We start from the raw sequence: 19,510 nt of genomic DNA on the forward strand, positions 1-19,510 counted from the left end.
ATAAAGTATTACAAATGTTTTACATAAATGCTTGCCACAAAGTAATTGCTTAATTAGATTTAATATAGCAATAATTATGTTAATTGGGGAGTGCTTCAGAATTTTTTTTTTTACTACAGAATATAGAATACCTGGGACATACATTTTTGAATAGGCATTAGAATATAAAATGAAGTAATACTTGGTTTTCTCAAATCTCAAATTCAGAGTGTTAAAGGTATCAAATTATTTTATTATAATGAACTACAATATATTAAAGTATCTTAAGTACTTTACACCAATTATATCATCCAAATCTAATACAAAAACACTGAACAAGCACAAGAAAAGTAAGTAACAAACATATACAAGTTTAATTCTGGTAGTATTTCAAGCATATTCTTCAAAATCACTGTTCTTTCAATTTGGCTTGAACCAAAATTTACCTTCATTAAAAAAAGAAGCCTCTTAGAAAGCATTAAAATCTATTTATTACTATAACTACATTGGCATCAGAATATAAACAGATACCAAAATGATCTTACTTAGAAGCCAAAAAAACACTCAATATTAACAAATCATTTATTTTCCCACCTTTTGACTCCAATTTAAATGTTTACATGAGAGTCTTTGAAAAGTCTTTTCACCTCAGTGGCTCCTCGAGTGTTCACTTTGAACAATGACTTTGCAGCTGGCCAAACCTTACTCTCAATCAATTTTTATGAGTACAAATTCTTGAGCTGATGGTTGGATTTCCAGCGATATCACTCATAATACACACTCACAAGTGGTGATGAGATTCACATTATCAACAGAGCACCATTCTGCCGATGGCAGCGGCAGACACAGCAGGGGTATACTCTCCTCCCTATGAAAATGATTCCTTCACCTTTCAATAATGCAGCCTGCAGGTATGGACCTACAAACTATGTGTGGATAGAATCAGAGCTGCCTTTAAAAATACTAATAAAAACTACCCAGTTCCTCCCAATGGGTAATTCTCATTGAATCTCCATACATACCCATCTTGATTTTGAAGTGTGTACCTTCAATTTGCCTTCCTGTTACATTTGGAATTGAATGGAAGATTCACTTGTGTTTAAAACTTGTCAGAATACTGACATAGATTCTCAGTACATTTGGGCATGGAATTCTCTGCATGAATGCATGTGGATATATGCACATATATGTGTGGAAAGTAAATATATAATGCTTAAACATGACTTCAAATTTTAAGAAGAAACCTCAGGTAGAATAAATTCAAATTCATTATAATTTGGTGGTACTTTCTTAAATTTAAATTATGAAACATATGGGTTTGCCTACTTGAATTAACTTCGATAACCCTTTTAAAATGTAAAGCATATTTTTGTTATTGAGAAAACACTTTTAGCTCCCCAAAGACATGGTTAATCTTCCCCCCAAAACACACCAATTAATAGTCTCAAAGTATTACAATTCCTTCCTTCATTTCTAAACTCTCTTATGAGTAATAATCAAAGTATATATATTTGCCTTATAACTTCTGAGTCTTATGATCATATGCTAGAAAATAAGATAAGGGGCAAAGGATTACTTGGAACCTTACCTGGCAAAAAGCATGAGGTGATCATTTGACCTCTTAAGACTAATCTGCAAAAGTCTAACTTTCATATTCAAAAAATCAGTTAAAACAATCAAATAATAATAATAATAATAAAACCAGTGACTAATGCAAATAACATACTAAACATCTGTGGTTATTGGGTTACATTCCCATGTTCTTTCATACCTATTTCCACCAGTTAAGATCTATGCTTACTAAGTTAGCTGGGTTTGTTCCCAAACTAGTTTATGCTAAAAACATTAGCTACTGAAATTATGTAGTTAAATGAGATTTTACATAAATGCATAAAATAACTGAAAAAGAAGCTGCTGTTTCCATGAAAAGTCAGCTGAATGCTTTAGAAAAACTTGATAAAGACAAGTCACTAACACAACCTTGTTGAATTAGATATGAGTGAAATATATCCACAAGATATAAATAAGCGTCCAGAAATATATACTAAAATTGCTTAGGAAATGCATTTAAATTCATGCACCAATGTAAGAAACTAAATGTGGAAACTGTAGAAGATGCCTTAAGGTTTTTGAAAAATAGATCACTCACAACCCCAAACAGGTAACCTTTTTCAAAGCAAATGCTAGGGCTTATCTAAAAAAATTAAATCTGTGTGTGCATGTGTACGTATCTTTTATTAAAGTTGACTGACTATTAGTTCTAATCACGTAAGAAGAGATTACCTTTTAGCTAGGAAAAAAAAAAAAAAATAGGCTGGTTGTTTGCCATGTAGATAAAACTACTTTTCACTGAGTTTTCACACTTTTCATGGAGTTACCAGGCTATCATGGGACATCAATAAAGTAATTTTATCCAGCAATTGATGGATGGCTGTACGTACTCGCTGGAAGACAGCAAATGATCATTTTCCTTCCTTGGCATTTTACCATGTCATTCTGATCTAGTCCAGTTAAGCTTGTTTAATGTGTGCCATTGGAATCAATGAGATTTTTACAGAATGTTTTGTGTTAAGAATTCCAAGAGTGATACTCTTGTCATATATTGGGAACAAAATAGCTTGGATTTATCATGGACTGGAGTGACTATTACTTAGAAGGGTATTCTTTAATATAAATTTAACTTAATTAGTATGAGCAAAGTTATTCATGATTACAAAAGAAGAGTCAGCCAAACTGCACGTTCTGATAATATATGTTCAGAATCCAATCATAAACAAATATATACCAGGCAAGTTGACTTAAAAACATATTTATGTGAACAGGTGATTTTTTGGCTTATTTGTACTAAATGTGGCATATTTGCATTAAATGGCAGCATATTTGCATTAAAATGCCAGTTAGTACAAATATAATATTTATATCAAAATGAATGATTGTATGTATTATGCTTTATATATAAAATATAGAATGATGCAGTGGTTCTCAAGGTATAGTCTTGGAATCCCAGAGATCTCCAAGATCTTTTCAGAGGGTCTACGAGGTCAAAACTGTCTTTATAAAAATATTCAGAAGTTATTTGCCTTTTTCACACTTTTTCTCCCATTAGTATAAATTTGAGTTTTCCAGAGGCTACATTTTATCTGATATTGCAAAAAACTGAATGCAGCAGCTGATGCAAGAATACAGTTACCTTCTATTAAGCCACAGGGTAAAGAGTACAAAAGCATAAAACAATGCCACTTATTTCGCTAAATTGTTTGGCTTGGAAAACAGTTATTTTACATAAAAACTTTAGTGTTAGCATGAAATGAATGTACTGCTTTTATTTAAAGTGGCTTAAACATATTTTAATTTCTAAAACAGTAAATTTTGATAGATATAACCCACATAAACACATTTTGAGAGCTGCTATCTTAGAGTGATTATTTAACAGGAAAAAAGGACTAACCTGAACTAGAACAAAGTAACGTTTTTTCCATCTTTTCCAAACCTTCTGTCCAAGGGCATACAGATATCTGGAAAGAAAAACAAAAGCCAAAGAATACTTAAGATGAATAATGTTGCGCTTCCATGTAATCATATTTCTTCCATAGGTATTTATTTTTGAGACCAGCCTGCTAAAGGCAAAGTTTAGCTCATTAGGAAAGTGAGACAACATGCAGCTTCTGTGTTACAAAATGAGTTAGCTTATTCTCGGTTCTCGAAAGGGAATTGATTTATGTGACTTATCAATTTGTCAGTCCTTACCACAAATTGAGCAAAGTAGGAGTTAGAAAGGATAATCAAAGAACCAGTAGGAATTTTATTCTTACATGCAATTCTTAGGAGAGACAAAGGCTATTAATTGAGGACATAGTTAGCAATGCTTCAGTTCTCAGGTGACTGGAGCTGAGTAGTGCGGCCTGAGGAGCAGCCAGCCTCAGAGCCAAGAATCCAGGGTGAAGGGTCACTGTCCAGCTGGGTGACCCCAAAATGTGCCTGCACCAATCTCAGTCTCCATGTCCTCACCTATCCAATGAAAGGATGGATTTGCTGATTTCTCAGGTCTCTGCTAGCTCCATCCTTATGGGATTTACCTGACTGATGAAAGCATCTCACTGCAAATTTTTTAATTACAAAATTCAGATAGTAATGAATATGCCATTGTGTAGTTTTACATAGTTTCAACCACAGCTTTTCTTTAACTTTGCATTGACCTTGTAAGCTGGATTGAAATGATTAGCCAATCATTTGAGAATATTATTCTTACTGAATATACAGGTGATATACTGAAATATCAGGGAGGAAAAAGAAGAAATTAAAAATTAGTGTGACCCTGTTGTGGAGAGCTATTCCAAAATTATGCCACAAAATTATAAACACATTCCCTACAAAAGTGGAAAATATTGCTAGTTTAAAATATGACAGGTAGAGGCCTAATTTTACAATTAAAGATTTTTCAATATTTTATCATAATTCTTTATTCTGAAATGAAGGATTCACAGTGCAGAGGCTGTTCAAATAAATTTATATATAATTCTGAGTGATTTTTTAAAAAGTATTATGATTAACTATTTATTTAGGGGCTTAAGATTTTTAGACTTCCACAACTTTTAAAGCTAAAATATTAGGCTGAATCTTTAGTTTCTGTCTTACTAAAATAATCCTATTTTGCAAAACACAACAAACATACTGTTTTCCCCTCTCCCCTCTTTAGAAACAGTGACAAAGGAAGTTGGCTAAGGTGTGGAGAATGAATGCACACTCATTCACTACTAGTGGGAGTGTAACATCTTGGGAGATGATCTTTCTATAGGATAACATGTCAATACATAGAAACAATCATACTCTTTCATTCCCGAATGTATTAAGGTAATAAAGAGGTGCATATAAAGGTGTATGCTGTAGGGATACATAGAACAGTGTTGTTTATATTATTGGAAACTGATAACAAATGTCCAGCAGCAGTAAAATTATTCAATGCATGCTGGCATATCCACAGAGAAATACCATGTTGCCAATGAAATTATGTTTTTGATAAAATTAATAACATAGAAAGTATTACATTGTGTAATATTATATGAAAAGAGTAGGATTCAAAACTACACACATAGTTAATGATTTGGAACTTGTCAAAGAATATGTAAAAATAATTCAAAAATATTACTAATAGTATCTCTGAGTGGTAGAGTTATGGCAGATTTAAGTATTCTTCTTAATTCCCTGAAAATTCCTAGAAATTTTCAGAATCCAGGGGGAAAAAAAACATGGAGTTACTAAAAGTCAAAATAAAAACAAAGTTCTTGCACTGTAAAACATCACCCAAATGGTCCAAACCAATTATATATTTTCTTTCAGCACATCAGCTAACTGAAGTGTTTGGTGAACTTCTATTCAGCATTTATGATATGCCCTTAATTCATTCCATCATCTGTGCTTGTGGATGGAATGTGAATTCATTTCATGACTGGCTGAGACATTACTGCTCTTATTCTTACCTGTTCATTGTTTCTTCTCAAGGACCCCTTAAAACCCTTTGCTCCACCTTTGCTCTAGCTTCTAATTTCTTCTCTGTGGTTCTAGTGACAGGTATTTAGTTGCTCTCTTTCTGTCTTTCCTCTGCAGTTTCCTGTTTTGAAATGCACATACCCAAGCTCTTATTTCAGGGTTAACAGCAATGACCTCTGGAGCTAGATACTGGGGACATGACAGGTGCCCTCCATGAAAGTGAACTAGCAAGATATGCACCAAATAGCTGGCTCAGAGCCACAGAGAGCATCTGGAATGACCTTTGCCTGGAACCACAGCCTGCTTCTCAGCTCTTTAAAAGTGTCTCACTTTGTAGACTGCTGGGCAACTGGGTCATATACAAGTGAAAGTAAATAGTGATACACAAACCATCAACACCACAAGCTACTCAGTGTCAGTCTTGCTGACAGTGAAGGTCCTGCATAAAGAATAATAATCAGCTGCAACATCATCAAAATGATGGATTAACAAATTTGCTTAAAATGTTGGGTTACTTTGAAGACAGAAAGCAGGGGGACAGAGGGACTAATGATATGGGAAAACTCTTATAATGTTATGTTTTAAAAAGGCAGTCACACGAGTTCATGTTATATGCATAGAGAAATACGTAGAAAAATGCAACAAAATGTTAATCTTATAGTTAATATCTCGTGAGTGAAATTTAAGATGAATTTCATATTATTCTTTATGCCTTTCTATATTTCCACTATGTCTACATTGGCCATGTCTTCCTTTCACTGTTTGAGTAAAGTTTATTGGTATAGTTTACACAAAGTAAAATTCACCTGTTTCAGGAATCTAATTTGGTAAGTGTTGACACAGTCATGTAACCGACCACCACAATCAACTTATAGAACATTTCCACCTCCCTAAAAGTCTCCTTATGCCCTTTGTGATCTATCACTTCCTTACATCCCTAGCTCTGGCAACCCCTCATTTGATTTCTGATCTTATAATTTTTCTTTTTCCAGAACAACATATAATTGGAATTATTCAATATGTAGCCTTTCTGTCTGACTTCTTTCATTGAGTAGAATGCTTTGGTGATTCATCCATGTTGTTGTATGTAGTTAATATCAGAAGCCCACTCCTTTCATTGCTAAGCAATATATTCCATTGCAGGGATTCGCAAGAATGCGTTTATTCACTAGTTGGTGGACATTTGTTTTCACTTCATTGGATATCATAAATAAAGCTATTAGAAACACTTGTGTACAAGTCTTTTTGTGTAAGCATGTCTTCATTTCTCCTTAGTAAATATCTAGGAGTGGGATTGTGGGGTCATATTGAAAGTACATGTTTAACTTTACAAGAAACTGCCAAATTGTTTTCCAAACTAGCTATACCATTTTGAGTTACCATCAGCAAATATATAAAGGTACATCTTACTTTTGTAATCAGAAAAAGTTACCATTATTAAATATTTGGGGGATTGTGGTCATTATTACTATAAATATGTATTTCTGGTATGACCAAGTTGAGTACTTAGAGACCAAAGATAAAGTCCTTTATCTCATTATCTTGAGTACAGTGGAGACATCCTATAAGCTTTCATGCTTAAATGGGTTTTCTAGTTTCCAAGGTCATTCTCAAGTTTTGGAATTTAGACTACTCTAAATTCCTTGTAGATGGGTAATCCTTTTACCTCAGAAGGCCTGGAATGTGGAGGGAATGAGGAAAATGGAGCAAAAATCTTTTTACTATTTGGTAACTATCAGATAATCCATTTATTAGAAGACATCTACAAAACTAAAAAAGCATTTTCTCCTAACCCATCTTATGATGGCATTGCTGTTGAATTACTATTCTTTGTTGTTTCTTAATGTTCAGTGTGAAATTATAATTTTTTTAATGGTATCTAAGGCCAAAAAGAGTTCTATTTCAGAAAAATACATGAAAGTTACATTTAACCTGATACTATGCTCTACTTAGGCAATAGATTTTGTTCATTATATTTACAGGCTCCAGTATCCTTAATTACAGAAAAATGAGTTACTCTATATAGAAAGACTGTATATATATCTATAGCCAATTTTTAAAGAATCCGCGTATAAAAATCAAGTTGACTTCAAACAGTTAGAAAATATAACTTGATCTTTAATGATTAGGAAGAATCCCATAGCATCTGAGAGTCACTGTTATAAAAATAAATTATAACTGCATAATGCTGTAAACGGAAAATGAACAGCTGATAAAATTAAATATAACCATTTATTTGACATACAATGGAAATGGCATTAATTTAACAGATCTTTGATAGCTACTAACTTGTCTTAAAAAATCCATTTTTAATGTTATTATCATTTGCATTCTGGACAATTGGCATTTTATTGCTTTATAAAGTATGAGTCTACCAAATAAACATATAGAAAAATATTATCTAAGAAATGTGTGTGTCAGGCTGAACAGAGAGTACCTCGGCTAGGTGTACTAGAGATTTGCTAGCGGGTCTATGCTGCAGCTGTATTCTCCCTCAATATTTTGTAACCTGCTGAGTCATTACTAGCTTCCTCATGATTGTATGATTAACTCAAAGAAGTTTTTTTTTTAAGGGTATGTAAATGAGACCTGTCAAATACCAGTCAAACCGAGAACACACATTTAACTTGGTTTTATGTGACAATTTACAATGTTATCCAATAAAATAAGTATCTATCACACAGCATGAGAGAAGCATTTTCTAACGAGTACTGTGAATTTTTTTCACCTGATCTTGAAGAGGAAAGCAGATTTTGTGTGTGTGTGTGTGTGTGTGTGTGTCTCAGGGCTTTTTAACATTCATTTCCACCAACCTACAGAATTTGGTTTTAAATATTTTGTTGTCATCTTTGTCAAATTCTTTTAGTTAAATCAGAAATGAATGGAAAAACAAAAGAACACAAATATCATCAGTTTTCATGGCCATGCTACATTCTCCAGTACTCTATTATGGCCCTGGGTTGGCGGTGGCGGGGGTGGGGGGGGGGGGGGGGGGGGGGGGGGGGGGGGAGGGGGGGAGGTGGAGGGAATCCCTAATCAAAGTTAAATTTGATCCAATAATTATTTGAATGGGGTTAAAAGAGGTATTCCATTGTACATGACATTTTTACAAGCACATATTTCCAAAACTAATTTAACTATAACACTTTTTCTATTGAGCTATTTCCAATGCATCACAATACTCATGTAACTAGAGTGTTTTGGATTATTTTAAAATAACCGCTCATATACTATTTAAAGTATTTGTTTTCATGAACACATCCAACTTAAGCAAGGTATTAAGAAGTTGTTCCCTTTGAACAACAACAACAAAAAATTGCCTGCTTAACTTTAAAATCTTTTCTTCTTGCATGGGATTAGGTAACAAAGAAATTAGCAAGCACTGACACAAAGCTCGGATTTAACAGACAAGAGTAAAGCCTGGAAGCATTTGGTTCTATCAGTCAGTATAAACATAGCAATAATCATAAAGTATTAATCCCTCTTCTGGGGTATTCCAAATGGAGAGCACTATTTGCTTCAAAGAAACACACATCTGATTGCTAGGAAATAAAGCACAAAGACAACTAAATATATACCAGTTTCTTTCACCTATGACTTAAAAAAAAAAAATCCAGCTATTCTTAGGTCACATTGTATCATCAAATATCAGAGATATGAAGAAACTAAACTTACAAATTTTTGATTATATATTTAATATATGATTTAGAAGTGTAGAATATATTTTATGCTGTTTGGAAAAAAAGTGAAGAGAAAACAGTTTTTTAAATGGTATTTGCCTAATTGATTCTTTTTTTAAAGGAAATGGCCAGGCCTTAAGCCAAAATAGCTACTACCAACAAGGCAAATAGTATATTTTAAAAATCTTCTCTATCTATAGTTACATATAGTCAGTAGAGTATCTCAGTAGCTACATTAAAAATTATACAACCTTTTTGGCATCTACATGATTCTTAAAAGAGTCAACTATTAATAAGGTAGCTGGAAGACAACACCACAATTACTTCTAAAAGCTTTCATTTGTGAACAAAAATAGTCTTTATGAAATCCATCAGAATGTTCTGTGACAGTAGGAACAAAAACTTTTCTTTAGAAAGACTTCCTGATCATTAACATATGTATTTTAGTACCAATAAAATTGTTCTTGGCAATAGATTTATTGAGTAAAACGAAGTTTAGTAAAAATAAATTTCAAGCATTAATGCTGCAATGTTTATACAACAAAGCTATTTTAAATGCTTGTCTTTACATAGTACCCAGTTGAATGTGTGTGTGTGTTTTTTTTAAAATACATTCATATGTAATATTCTGATTTGTTTTCTTTTGAGCCAAAAACCTCAGAAGTAAGTTTAACTGTTTAGCCATTTTCCTTTAAATACTATATATTCTTGGCTAACATTTATAATCACAAAAGTCAATGACATTTTAAGAACTCATTTTCTGATTAAAACATTGAGATTTAACCCATCTTCATATCACAATATGTTTGAACTAGATCCCATATTATTCTAGTAATAGTAAAGACATAGCTAATATTCTCTAGGCCAGATTTTAAATAGAAAATAGTAAAATGAAATAAAGAACTTGCTTACTCAAACACTTTAAAACCACTTTACAAAACCTTTCTAACTTGAAGATTGTTCAAGGAATACTTCAACACACAAAAATTCTCCACACATTACTAAATATTGTAGTTTAGTTTCAATTAGAGTGGTGGCACACAATTCTAATAGAAATGAGAATATGACAATTTATTTGCACTGAGTCCATGCTGTGAGAGTTCATGGTTTTACTTTATGATGAAAAATCATCACTAATGAATATTTGAAAAACATAATTGTATACAGAAGATGGTAATTATTTGGAGCCTGAAAAAAAGAACTATTAATTTTGGTGGATCACTTATGAGTCTAGCGCTTTATTCAAAGAAATGTAACAATCAATTTACATTTTGAATGATAAAGCCTTTTTTCTACAAGCCTTCATCTTTCAAGGAAAAATACAGAAAGAAAAAAAAAAATCAATATATAGAGTGGTTTAGTCCTGGAAAGGGCTTTCATAAGAGAAGCCTCAGTCAAGGTTGAAAGAGCAATTAATGCAGGCTCAAAAATCTGGGCCATTCGGATAGAGTTCGGTTAACATGTGGCAGAAGTAATCATCCACTTGTGAAAATGATTTTCGGTTCATTCTCAAACACCTTTCAGACACTCATGATCCCATTTAACTGACAACAATACAGGCTATCTGTGGGCACCATTGCATTTGAAGTGAAAACCAATAGGGACCAAATGCCCTCAGGCACTTTCAGTCATCCCTACAAGTTCTCTGCTGCTTGCATAAAAGGAATCTTCCTTTCACTACATTCTTTCTTTTATTTAACCCCACAAGATTAAGACTTTTTTGGGCGGGGCTGGGAGGCGGTGGTTGTTTCAACTAAGGATGAAAAAAGAAACTGATTTGAGACAACATTGGAACCCGGGCATTAAGAAACTTAGAAGTAAATACTTTCTGGTTGGTTATTATAGGACTTGAATTATTATGGGAAAGAGTAAAAGAGAGGTGGGGATGCACGGAAAGGATCCTCATCAAACAAAATTACATAACATTTGGGGAGAAATTACGACTAAAGAAAAACCAATAACTCCTATTGTCGAGCAAGAACTTAAAATGTATGTGCTATATAAACAGGAAATTCCTGAAAGCAAATGCATAAAACATAGAGTTCTTCACTTATATTAGGTATCACATGTTTTAGAATTGTCCCTCTTCCTTTTCCTGAGTTCTACCTTCTGTTAATTTCATCTCAGTTATATCCAAGTTAAGCCTCAGTTCTTATCAGTACAATAACTGTTTAAAACAGTTACAAACAGTTTAAGACAGTATAAAACTACACTAAAAATGTGCTTGCTATAGCAAAATCTAGAAAATGAATAAAGGCAAACTGCCCAGATAAGAAGACCATAAAACCCCATTCCACCCTCGGATAAGACATCAAGAATTGCTGATGTAGTTCTAGCTGATCATTCTTTTTTTTCCTCTCTCTCTTTTTGCAAAATAATTCATTTTATTTTATTTATTTTTGAGACAGAGTCTCACTCTGTTGCCCAGGCTGTAGTACAGTGGTGTGATCTTGGCTCACTGCAACTTCCACTTCCCAGATTCAAGAGATTCTCATGCTTCAGCCTCTTGAGTAGCTGGGACGACAGACGTATGTCACCATGCCCAGCTAATTTTCGTATTTTTGGTAGAGACGGGGTTTCACCATGTTGCTCAGGCTGGTCTAGAACTCCTGAGCTCAAGTGATCTGCCTGCCTCAGCCTCCCAAAGTACTAGGATTACAGGTGTGAGCCACCGCATCTGGCCCTTTTATTTAAAAAATATTTTACTGACATATATTTGCACATGTTTATGGGATACATGTGATATTTTGATACATGGATAAAATGTGTAATGGTAAAATCAGGATATTTAGGATCTCCATTACCTCAAACATTTATTTCTTTGTAGTGGGAACATTTCAAATCTTCTCTTCTAGCTATTTAAAAACATGCAATAAATTATTATTAACTATAGTCACCCTATTGTGCTATTAAACACTAGAACTTATGCCTTCTATGTGACTATATGTTTGAACACATTAACCAACCTCTCTCTTCAGCCCCATCCTCCCCGTCCCCCACCCCCAACACCCTTCCCAGCCTCTGGTAATTATCATTCTAACTTCTATCTCCACGGATCAACTTTTTTAGCTTTTACATGTGAGAACATGTGTCATCTGTCTTTCTATGCCTGGCTTGTTTCACTTTATATAATGACCCCCAGTTCCTCCCATGTGGCTGCAAATGACAAGATTTCATTCTTTTTTATGGCTACATAGTATTCCATTGTGTACATGTTCTACATTTTCTTGATCCATTCATTTGTTGATGGATTTCATATGTTGGCTACTGAGGACAATGCTACGATAAACATGGAGGGGCAGGTATCCCTTTGATTCACTGATTTCTGTTTTTGTTTTTTTTTTTTTTTTTTAATAAACAGACATTAGTGGGATTGTTGGATCACATGATAGTTCTATGTTTAGTTTTCTGAGAAACTTCCAAGCTGTTTTCCATAATGGCTGTACTAGTTTACATTCTTATATACAGTATATAAGAGTTCCCACTCTCCGTATCTTCTCCAGCATTTTACAATTGATCATTATTAAAGGGTATATTCTAATATAGACGTCAGTGTACTGTCACCTAGAAATAAAACACCTAGAAAATAATTAAGAAGTTCTATACAATGTAGTTTTCAATAAATATAAGCCAAACAACCCAACTAAATCAAACTGTGCAGATAAATATTTTATTCAAAGACAGGTTTCCTGATATTTTTCTTTGTTAACTGGTCACTGGCATTCTTTTACATCTCAATTAGCAGAAAAAAAGTACCTTGATAAATATTTTTAAGTGGTTCATGATCAGTGCTGATATTTATACGATTGTATAAATATGTTAGGTCTTTATTCCTTTTTATTTTTAAAAATTGACCAACAAATTGTATATATTTATGGTGTGCAACATGTTTTGAAATATGTGTACATTGTGAAATGGCTAAATGAAGTTAATTAATATATGCATCACCTCAATATATTCTAACACGGAAGGCATATTTCATAAAGCATGGTTTCATGTTTTTCTTCAATTTAAATACCCCTCAAAATTTTTGTCTATACATGCTTCACTGTTTGCTAAAAGTTAAAGAAAATTAGTAGGCTTTCCAAGCTGATTATAAAATGTCTCAGAAGTAAATAAATGGGAAAAATATCCAAAGAATTTACTGAGTAGCCCCCTCTACCCCAACCAGGCAAACTCGCAGGGAGGTCCATTCCTCCATCCTCTAGGAAGAAGACTGGGACTGTGAAAAATCTGAATGTCTCTGAGAGTAAGGCTATGTCACATTCCAAAGAAAATGACGTTTTGCATCTCTTGGCAAAAAGGCTCTGAGGCATCCAGCAATTAAAAAGAAATTATTTACTTACGCAATCCTAGACATTTTTGTGAGATACTCCATTAAGCTTTCCTTTCCCTGAGAAAGTAAGTAGTTTAGCAAGAAACAAAAGGTTTAGCAAAGGCTTTCATGTGTCAAACCATATCATGTTGACTAATAAAAATACATTCTCTTTTAGGGCGCACTACTCCTAAGGTATAACAAAATGATCAAATGTTATTTAACATTACATGTAATACAGGTAATCCTGAATTAACACAAATATGTTAGGCCTTCGTTTCCTTCTTTTGGAAATGTAGGTATCAGTCTCCCTTTTTCATATTCAGAATTTCAAGTGAAGTATGTACATAAAATGTCCGTTCTATAAACTACATACACTCTAACAAAATAATTAAGATGACAGTTTGAGATACAGTGTTTTCCACAGTGTGTGTCTTGGAACATCTGGATACAAGGAGGTACTCTGAAGAAAAATAATGCCAAATAAATGTGAGGAATACTCAGTTAAACAAAACTAAGCAAGTTCTGTATTTATTAAGAACTTCTAAGAGTCTGTAGCCGACATGTGCAAAGGTAGGGGAGAGTAGTGTATGTGGTATCTCCAAAAGTACAGAATGTTTTCCATAGAGTATCTGTAACAGTCATGTTCTCTAGCACATACTTTGAGAAATTAACTGGACTAGATTACTGAGTCTTTAAGCAATAAAATTATATAACTGGGTTTTTAACGTTCTGTTTGGAATTAACTAATATCCTAGTCATAATTAAAATACCATCTTCACTTCTAACATAGTTTTACTATGAATCTATAAAAATGTATGTTTGGGGCTGGGTGTGGTGGTTCACGCCTACAATCCCAGCACTTAGGAAGGCTGAGGTAGGTGGACTATTGAGCCAGGGGGCTTGAGACCAGCCTGGGCAACATAGCGAAAACCTCATCTCTACAAAAAAATGTAAAAAATTAGCCATGTGTCTGTGGTCCCAGATGCTCAGGAGGCTGAGGTGAGGTGGAGGGATCATCTGAGCCTAGGGGGTACAGGCTGTGGTGAGCCAGGATAGTGCCACTGGACTCCAGCATGGGCAACACAGTGAGACACTCTCTGAAAAAAAAAAAAAAATTCTTTGAAAAGTTTTCTTTAAAATTTTGATCATAATCTCCATGGACTATGTTTGGTTCCTGAAAGGCCTCTTCTTCTAGTATGTTGCTCTCTGGTCTTGGCTAATGAGGATATTCTGAGAGAGCTCTGAAATTTAGTAAACAAACTATGTCCATCTTTACAGTAACATCTTCATGTAACTTATTTACAAAGGTACCTAAATTCCTCCTAACCCTCAGCATGTTTCACAGATTTCCCTTCCCAATAGCCTCTTCTATGGACACTATGTCACTTGAACTTCAACTTTATACTTTGTGACCAATCTTGTCTATAGTCAAGGAGGCTTGTGGAGTTCTGATTCAAGGCTGGAGGAACTGAGAAGTAAGATACACTTGCTGTTAATCCAGCTCTGATATCATTCCTTGGCTTCAGTGTCTCAGTCCCTGACCTGCTCCCTTGTGTTTAAATACAGTCATACATCCCTGAATGATGGAGGCCTTCTGAAAAATGCGTCATGAGGCAATTTTGTCTTTGTGAGAAGATAATAGAGTAGACTTACACAAACCCAGATGGTATAGCCTACTACATACCTAGGCGATACATACAGCCCATTACTCCTAGGCTACAAACCTGTACAGCTTGTGACTGTAGGAACTGTAAAGGTAAGCATTTGTGTTTCTAAGCGTATCTAAACATAGAGAGGCTACAGTAAAAGTAAAAGTTACAATCTTATGGGATCACTGTCATATATGCCATCAGTCATTGACAAAATATCATCATGAACTGTGTGCCAGTAGTTGTTTTGATAAGCTGCCCAATACCCCAGGCTGAGGACACAGCTTTGCTCTCGTTCTTGCTAAACTTTCTCTGATAACTCTGTGCTTGAATTCTTGACATATTAGTGGGTCATAGACATTTCTGCAGTTGCTCACATCTATAAACACTGTGTTGATATCCTTCGATACATTTATTTATTTATTTATTTATTTGTTTGTTTATTTCTGAGGCAGCGTCTCACTCTATTGCCCAGGCTGTAGTGTTATGGCATGATCTCGGCTCACTGCAACCTCCACCTCCTGGGTTCAAGTGATTTTCATGCCTCACCCTCCCGAGTAGCTGGGATTACAGCCATGCACCACCATGCCCAGCTATTTTTTTGTATTTTTAGTAGAGATGGGGTTTCGCCACATTGGCCAGGCTGGTCTCCAACTCCTGGCCTCAGGTGATCTGCACACATCGGTCTCCTAAAGTGTTGGGATTACAGGGATGGGTCATCCCGCCTAGTCTCCTTTGATACTGTATTGTCTTACTTTGACACCAAGAACTCCTTTGTACAAATACTGTCTGGGTTCTCACTGCTCTTCCAACTGTTCACATGTAGTCTGTTTCACCCCATTTGTCCCACACATTGTACAATTTTATCCATTTCCAACACTTATTTTTAAATTCATTTAGTTCTTGAGTCTCACACTTCCCATTTATTACCGTCCTCTTAGCTCAACTATCATTTTCTCAGAGAAGACCTTTCTGCATTGCTAATTAGGTCATATTCCCTTATTATACCAACTAGGTGGCATGTACACATTTCTTCTACAAAATTATGCCAGCAGATTGTTTGACTAATGTTTACTCCCCACACAAGACTGCAAACTCCATGAGGGCAAGGGCCATATAGTCTGTGACTCACCACTCTATTCTCATTGCCTAGCACTGTTCCTTCATATGGCAGACACTCCATAAACATTTTTGGAATGACTAAATGATTTTTCCTAGTTTGTCATTAGGAGCAATTGTAATAAAACTATAATAAAGGAAGTAAATATTTTGCAAAAATTATACAACATATATCAACAATTTTAAAAAGTCTTGGATAGCCTTTGGATTTTCGATAAATTTGGTATTTTTATATTTATTTGGATCAAGAGTATTCAAATAATTTTAGCAGCAGAATATTACCCTGAATTTTAACTTAATGTGAATGATGAAAACGTTAAGGAAGCATGGAGCAGCTGCTGTGAAAACAGGCTTGGAGGTTCAGGACTCTAGTGCACCTTAAGCCCCTTTATGCCGAAAAGGGACTCCCAGGGCTCTTCAACCACTGCTGAAAATGGCTTCAATCTCACAGCATCACAAGGATCTTTCAGTCAAAATGGAACAGTTTATTATATGTCTAAAGATCTAAAAATGCTACCAGATTTCTAACTCTCACTCATATGCTAAAAAAAATAAAGTCTGATATTGACACTATTGGAATCTCTGAGGAGGCCAAGTAATTCAGTACCTCTTTTCTTTGCCCGAGTTCTGAACAAATTGACTTAAAAGAGTAGACAGAGTACAAAACATCACCTTGAATACCGGTAAAGATAATATTGAATAGTGTGTGTGTGTGTTTTTCCTGCAAGTGGTGGGCTTCCTTATGTGGTTCAGTATTATTATGACACGTATTTTCCCCAGCCCAGTCATAGACAGTGCTAAGAGGACAGGCCGTTCCATGAGAAGATCCTGCCCTCGACAGGCTTGTGCAGAATGAACAGAGATCGTTCATTACGGTAATGAATATCCCTCATATGGAAGCGAGTATTGGGAATACAGAATAAATGTTTCCCCCAAAACAGAGAGAGAAGGGTGAAAATAATGAGAGAGACAGACAAACAGAGAAAGAGAGAGAACATGAATGATTCCCTAAATGGCTAAGTGCCAGGTATAAGATTCACTTTTCTCATTTGTAAAACAAGAATAGCAATATTAGCCCCCTGACTATAATAGATGGCTCATTACAAAAATCTGCTGGAATGATGTATATAAAGGGGCCTTTTAAACTATAAAGCACAATGTAAATGAAGGCATTAGTAGTAGTGGTGGTGGTGGTGGTGGTGGTGGTGGTGGTAGTAGTAAGTAGAACAAAAAATATTTCAACTTAACTTGTTTGAAAGTCTCTTTGGGGTGTGGGGACGGTAATAAACTTTTCAGCTTCGTCCCATTTAAGGAGAAAAGCTTTCCAGGAATGGGGCAAAAATGTAAGTATATCTTTTTCCAAAATGAAGAATACTTACAATGTCACACATTACAACAACAAAAACTAGCTCTTCATATTCATTAGATAAAAGCAATGTTTCTACAGAGTACCTGTATTATGTTCCAAGCTACTGAATTTCTTAAATTCTTAAGAAATTGCTACTTATTGACCAACTAACAAATTCTAGACTACTACAAAAACTATAACTTTCAGCTTCTCTCTCATATATCTTTATTTATTTAGAGGAAAATGAAAAAGTAAAGCCAGTAGTAATGAAGAATCCACGTGCAATAAGGATGGACTATATAGGGCTAGATTTGTATAATGTTTCTTTTCCTTTTTAACTTAAAGCTTAAGAATTCCATTTATTTGTTTGCTGACAAAACTATATTCACAGAGCTTTTGCTTACGAATGTAGGACACATAAAAATGAAACCAAGATAGTCGGAAAAATAGCTTTTGACATTTACACAACATATTCCAAATTTCAAGTTTCAGATATTTTTTGTTAAAACTGACCTTGTGATAGCTTTGATTATTCATAAACTACTAAACATTAAAGTTTTTCTGTATTAATTTGATAAAGTTTCTTGACAAGTTTGATATGTCCAAAATGAACTACCATTTCACCTCCTTTCAACCTTCTCTTTTTACATTTTTGAAAAAGAAAATGTGTAGAAGATTACTTAATTCTACTTAAATAAGGGCCACTTTTATTATTAATACCAAAATTTTCTATTTTACAACAATTATTGTCTATTTGGGGGAATGTTTGCGCCATCTACTGGACGTATACAGATTATTACTTTTGCCTAACAAGAATTACAATGCCATGTCCGATGGTACTTGTGAAGTTGTTTCTTATAAAGAACTCCAGAACAAAATCTGCTCCTTTTCTTTCTTTTTTCTTAAGGCACGTTTCAGCACAGGAAATCAGTACCTTCCCACCCCAAAAAAGCAACACTAAGATATATTAGTTCAAATAAGTAAATATTGCATTTTAATGGAATCATTTAATGGAATCATTTCACAGAGTCATACATTCACAGGAATACAACTGAAAGAGGCAGAAAAACACATTTGGAGTAAAAGAAATAAGTAAGGCATTTATTTCACTGAAAAAAAGTATACCCATCCCTAATTTTAAAACTATTATAAGCAGAAATCCTTCTCCTATTTGATATAAAACTAGGGATAAAGACTAGAAATCTGTTTCATGAACTTGTAGAGGAACACTACTACTTAACAGAAAAGAATAAAAGAGTTAAAGCCAGTCTGGTGGTGTCTCTGGATTTTTTTTTTAATAAGTAATAACCATTAAATAGAATAGGGGGAAAATCAGCCCTTGGAAGGAAATGACTTTTAAATATATTTTTCCTCCCTCTCTTTTGGATGGCACCATCTAAACAGCATAATTGAAAAGAAACATAAGATCTATTCTGTTTCAATTAAGAAGGTATGTTATTTTTCCACAGGAAAATAAAATGTGGATCCTGCTTAAAGATCTGTGCCAAAATTAAATTCCTGGGTATGAGGATTGATTCAATTGCTGGCACATTTATATCTGATTTTCAGGGAGATACATAAATAATTGGAAAGTTAACAAGAATTGCACTATAATGTTAACAGACTAGAATCCAAATAATCTTTAACTCTTCAGAGGTTTTTCTTTTTTATTTTCTTCCTTTGATCTACAATTAGAAAACTGGCAAGAAAAACTTACTTTAGACACTATAAGACATATTTTGGAATTAGTGCTATTCAGTGATAACTGACTCACTTAATATTTACTTTGGGCAGTTTAGAACAGAAGATATCCTCATACTTAATACAAAAATAATGTAGAAGATGTTATAAAATGTAAAGATAAATTACCATGGGAGTTCCTACAAGAGAGACTTTCAGACAGATGAAAACAGGTGAGTAAATGATCCTT

General features: G+C 34.2%; 1 protein-coding gene across 16 annotated transcripts in view; it reads right to left on the minus strand.

Annotated features, from left to right (window-relative positions):
- The window catches only part of CADPS2 (calcium dependent secretion activator 2), a 576,693-nt gene that overhangs the window by 201,387 nt on the left and 355,796 nt on the right, over positions 1–19,510 (minus strand). For all 16 annotated transcript variants that reach the window (XM_025379676.1, XM_025379667.1, XM_025379666.1 and 13 more), the window contains exon 9: positions 3,428–3,494. In XM_025379676.1, the coding sequence (XP_025235461.1) occupies positions 3,428–3,494 (67 nt within the window). The remainder of the gene's footprint in view (positions 1–3,427; positions 3,495–19,510) is intronic.

Source organism: Theropithecus gelada, chromosome 3 (genome assembly GCF_003255815.1).
Source record: "Theropithecus gelada isolate Dixy chromosome 3, Tgel_1.0, whole genome shotgun sequence".
In the NCBI taxonomy this organism is placed as follows: Eukaryota; Metazoa; Chordata; class Mammalia; order Primates; family Cercopithecidae; genus Theropithecus; species Theropithecus gelada.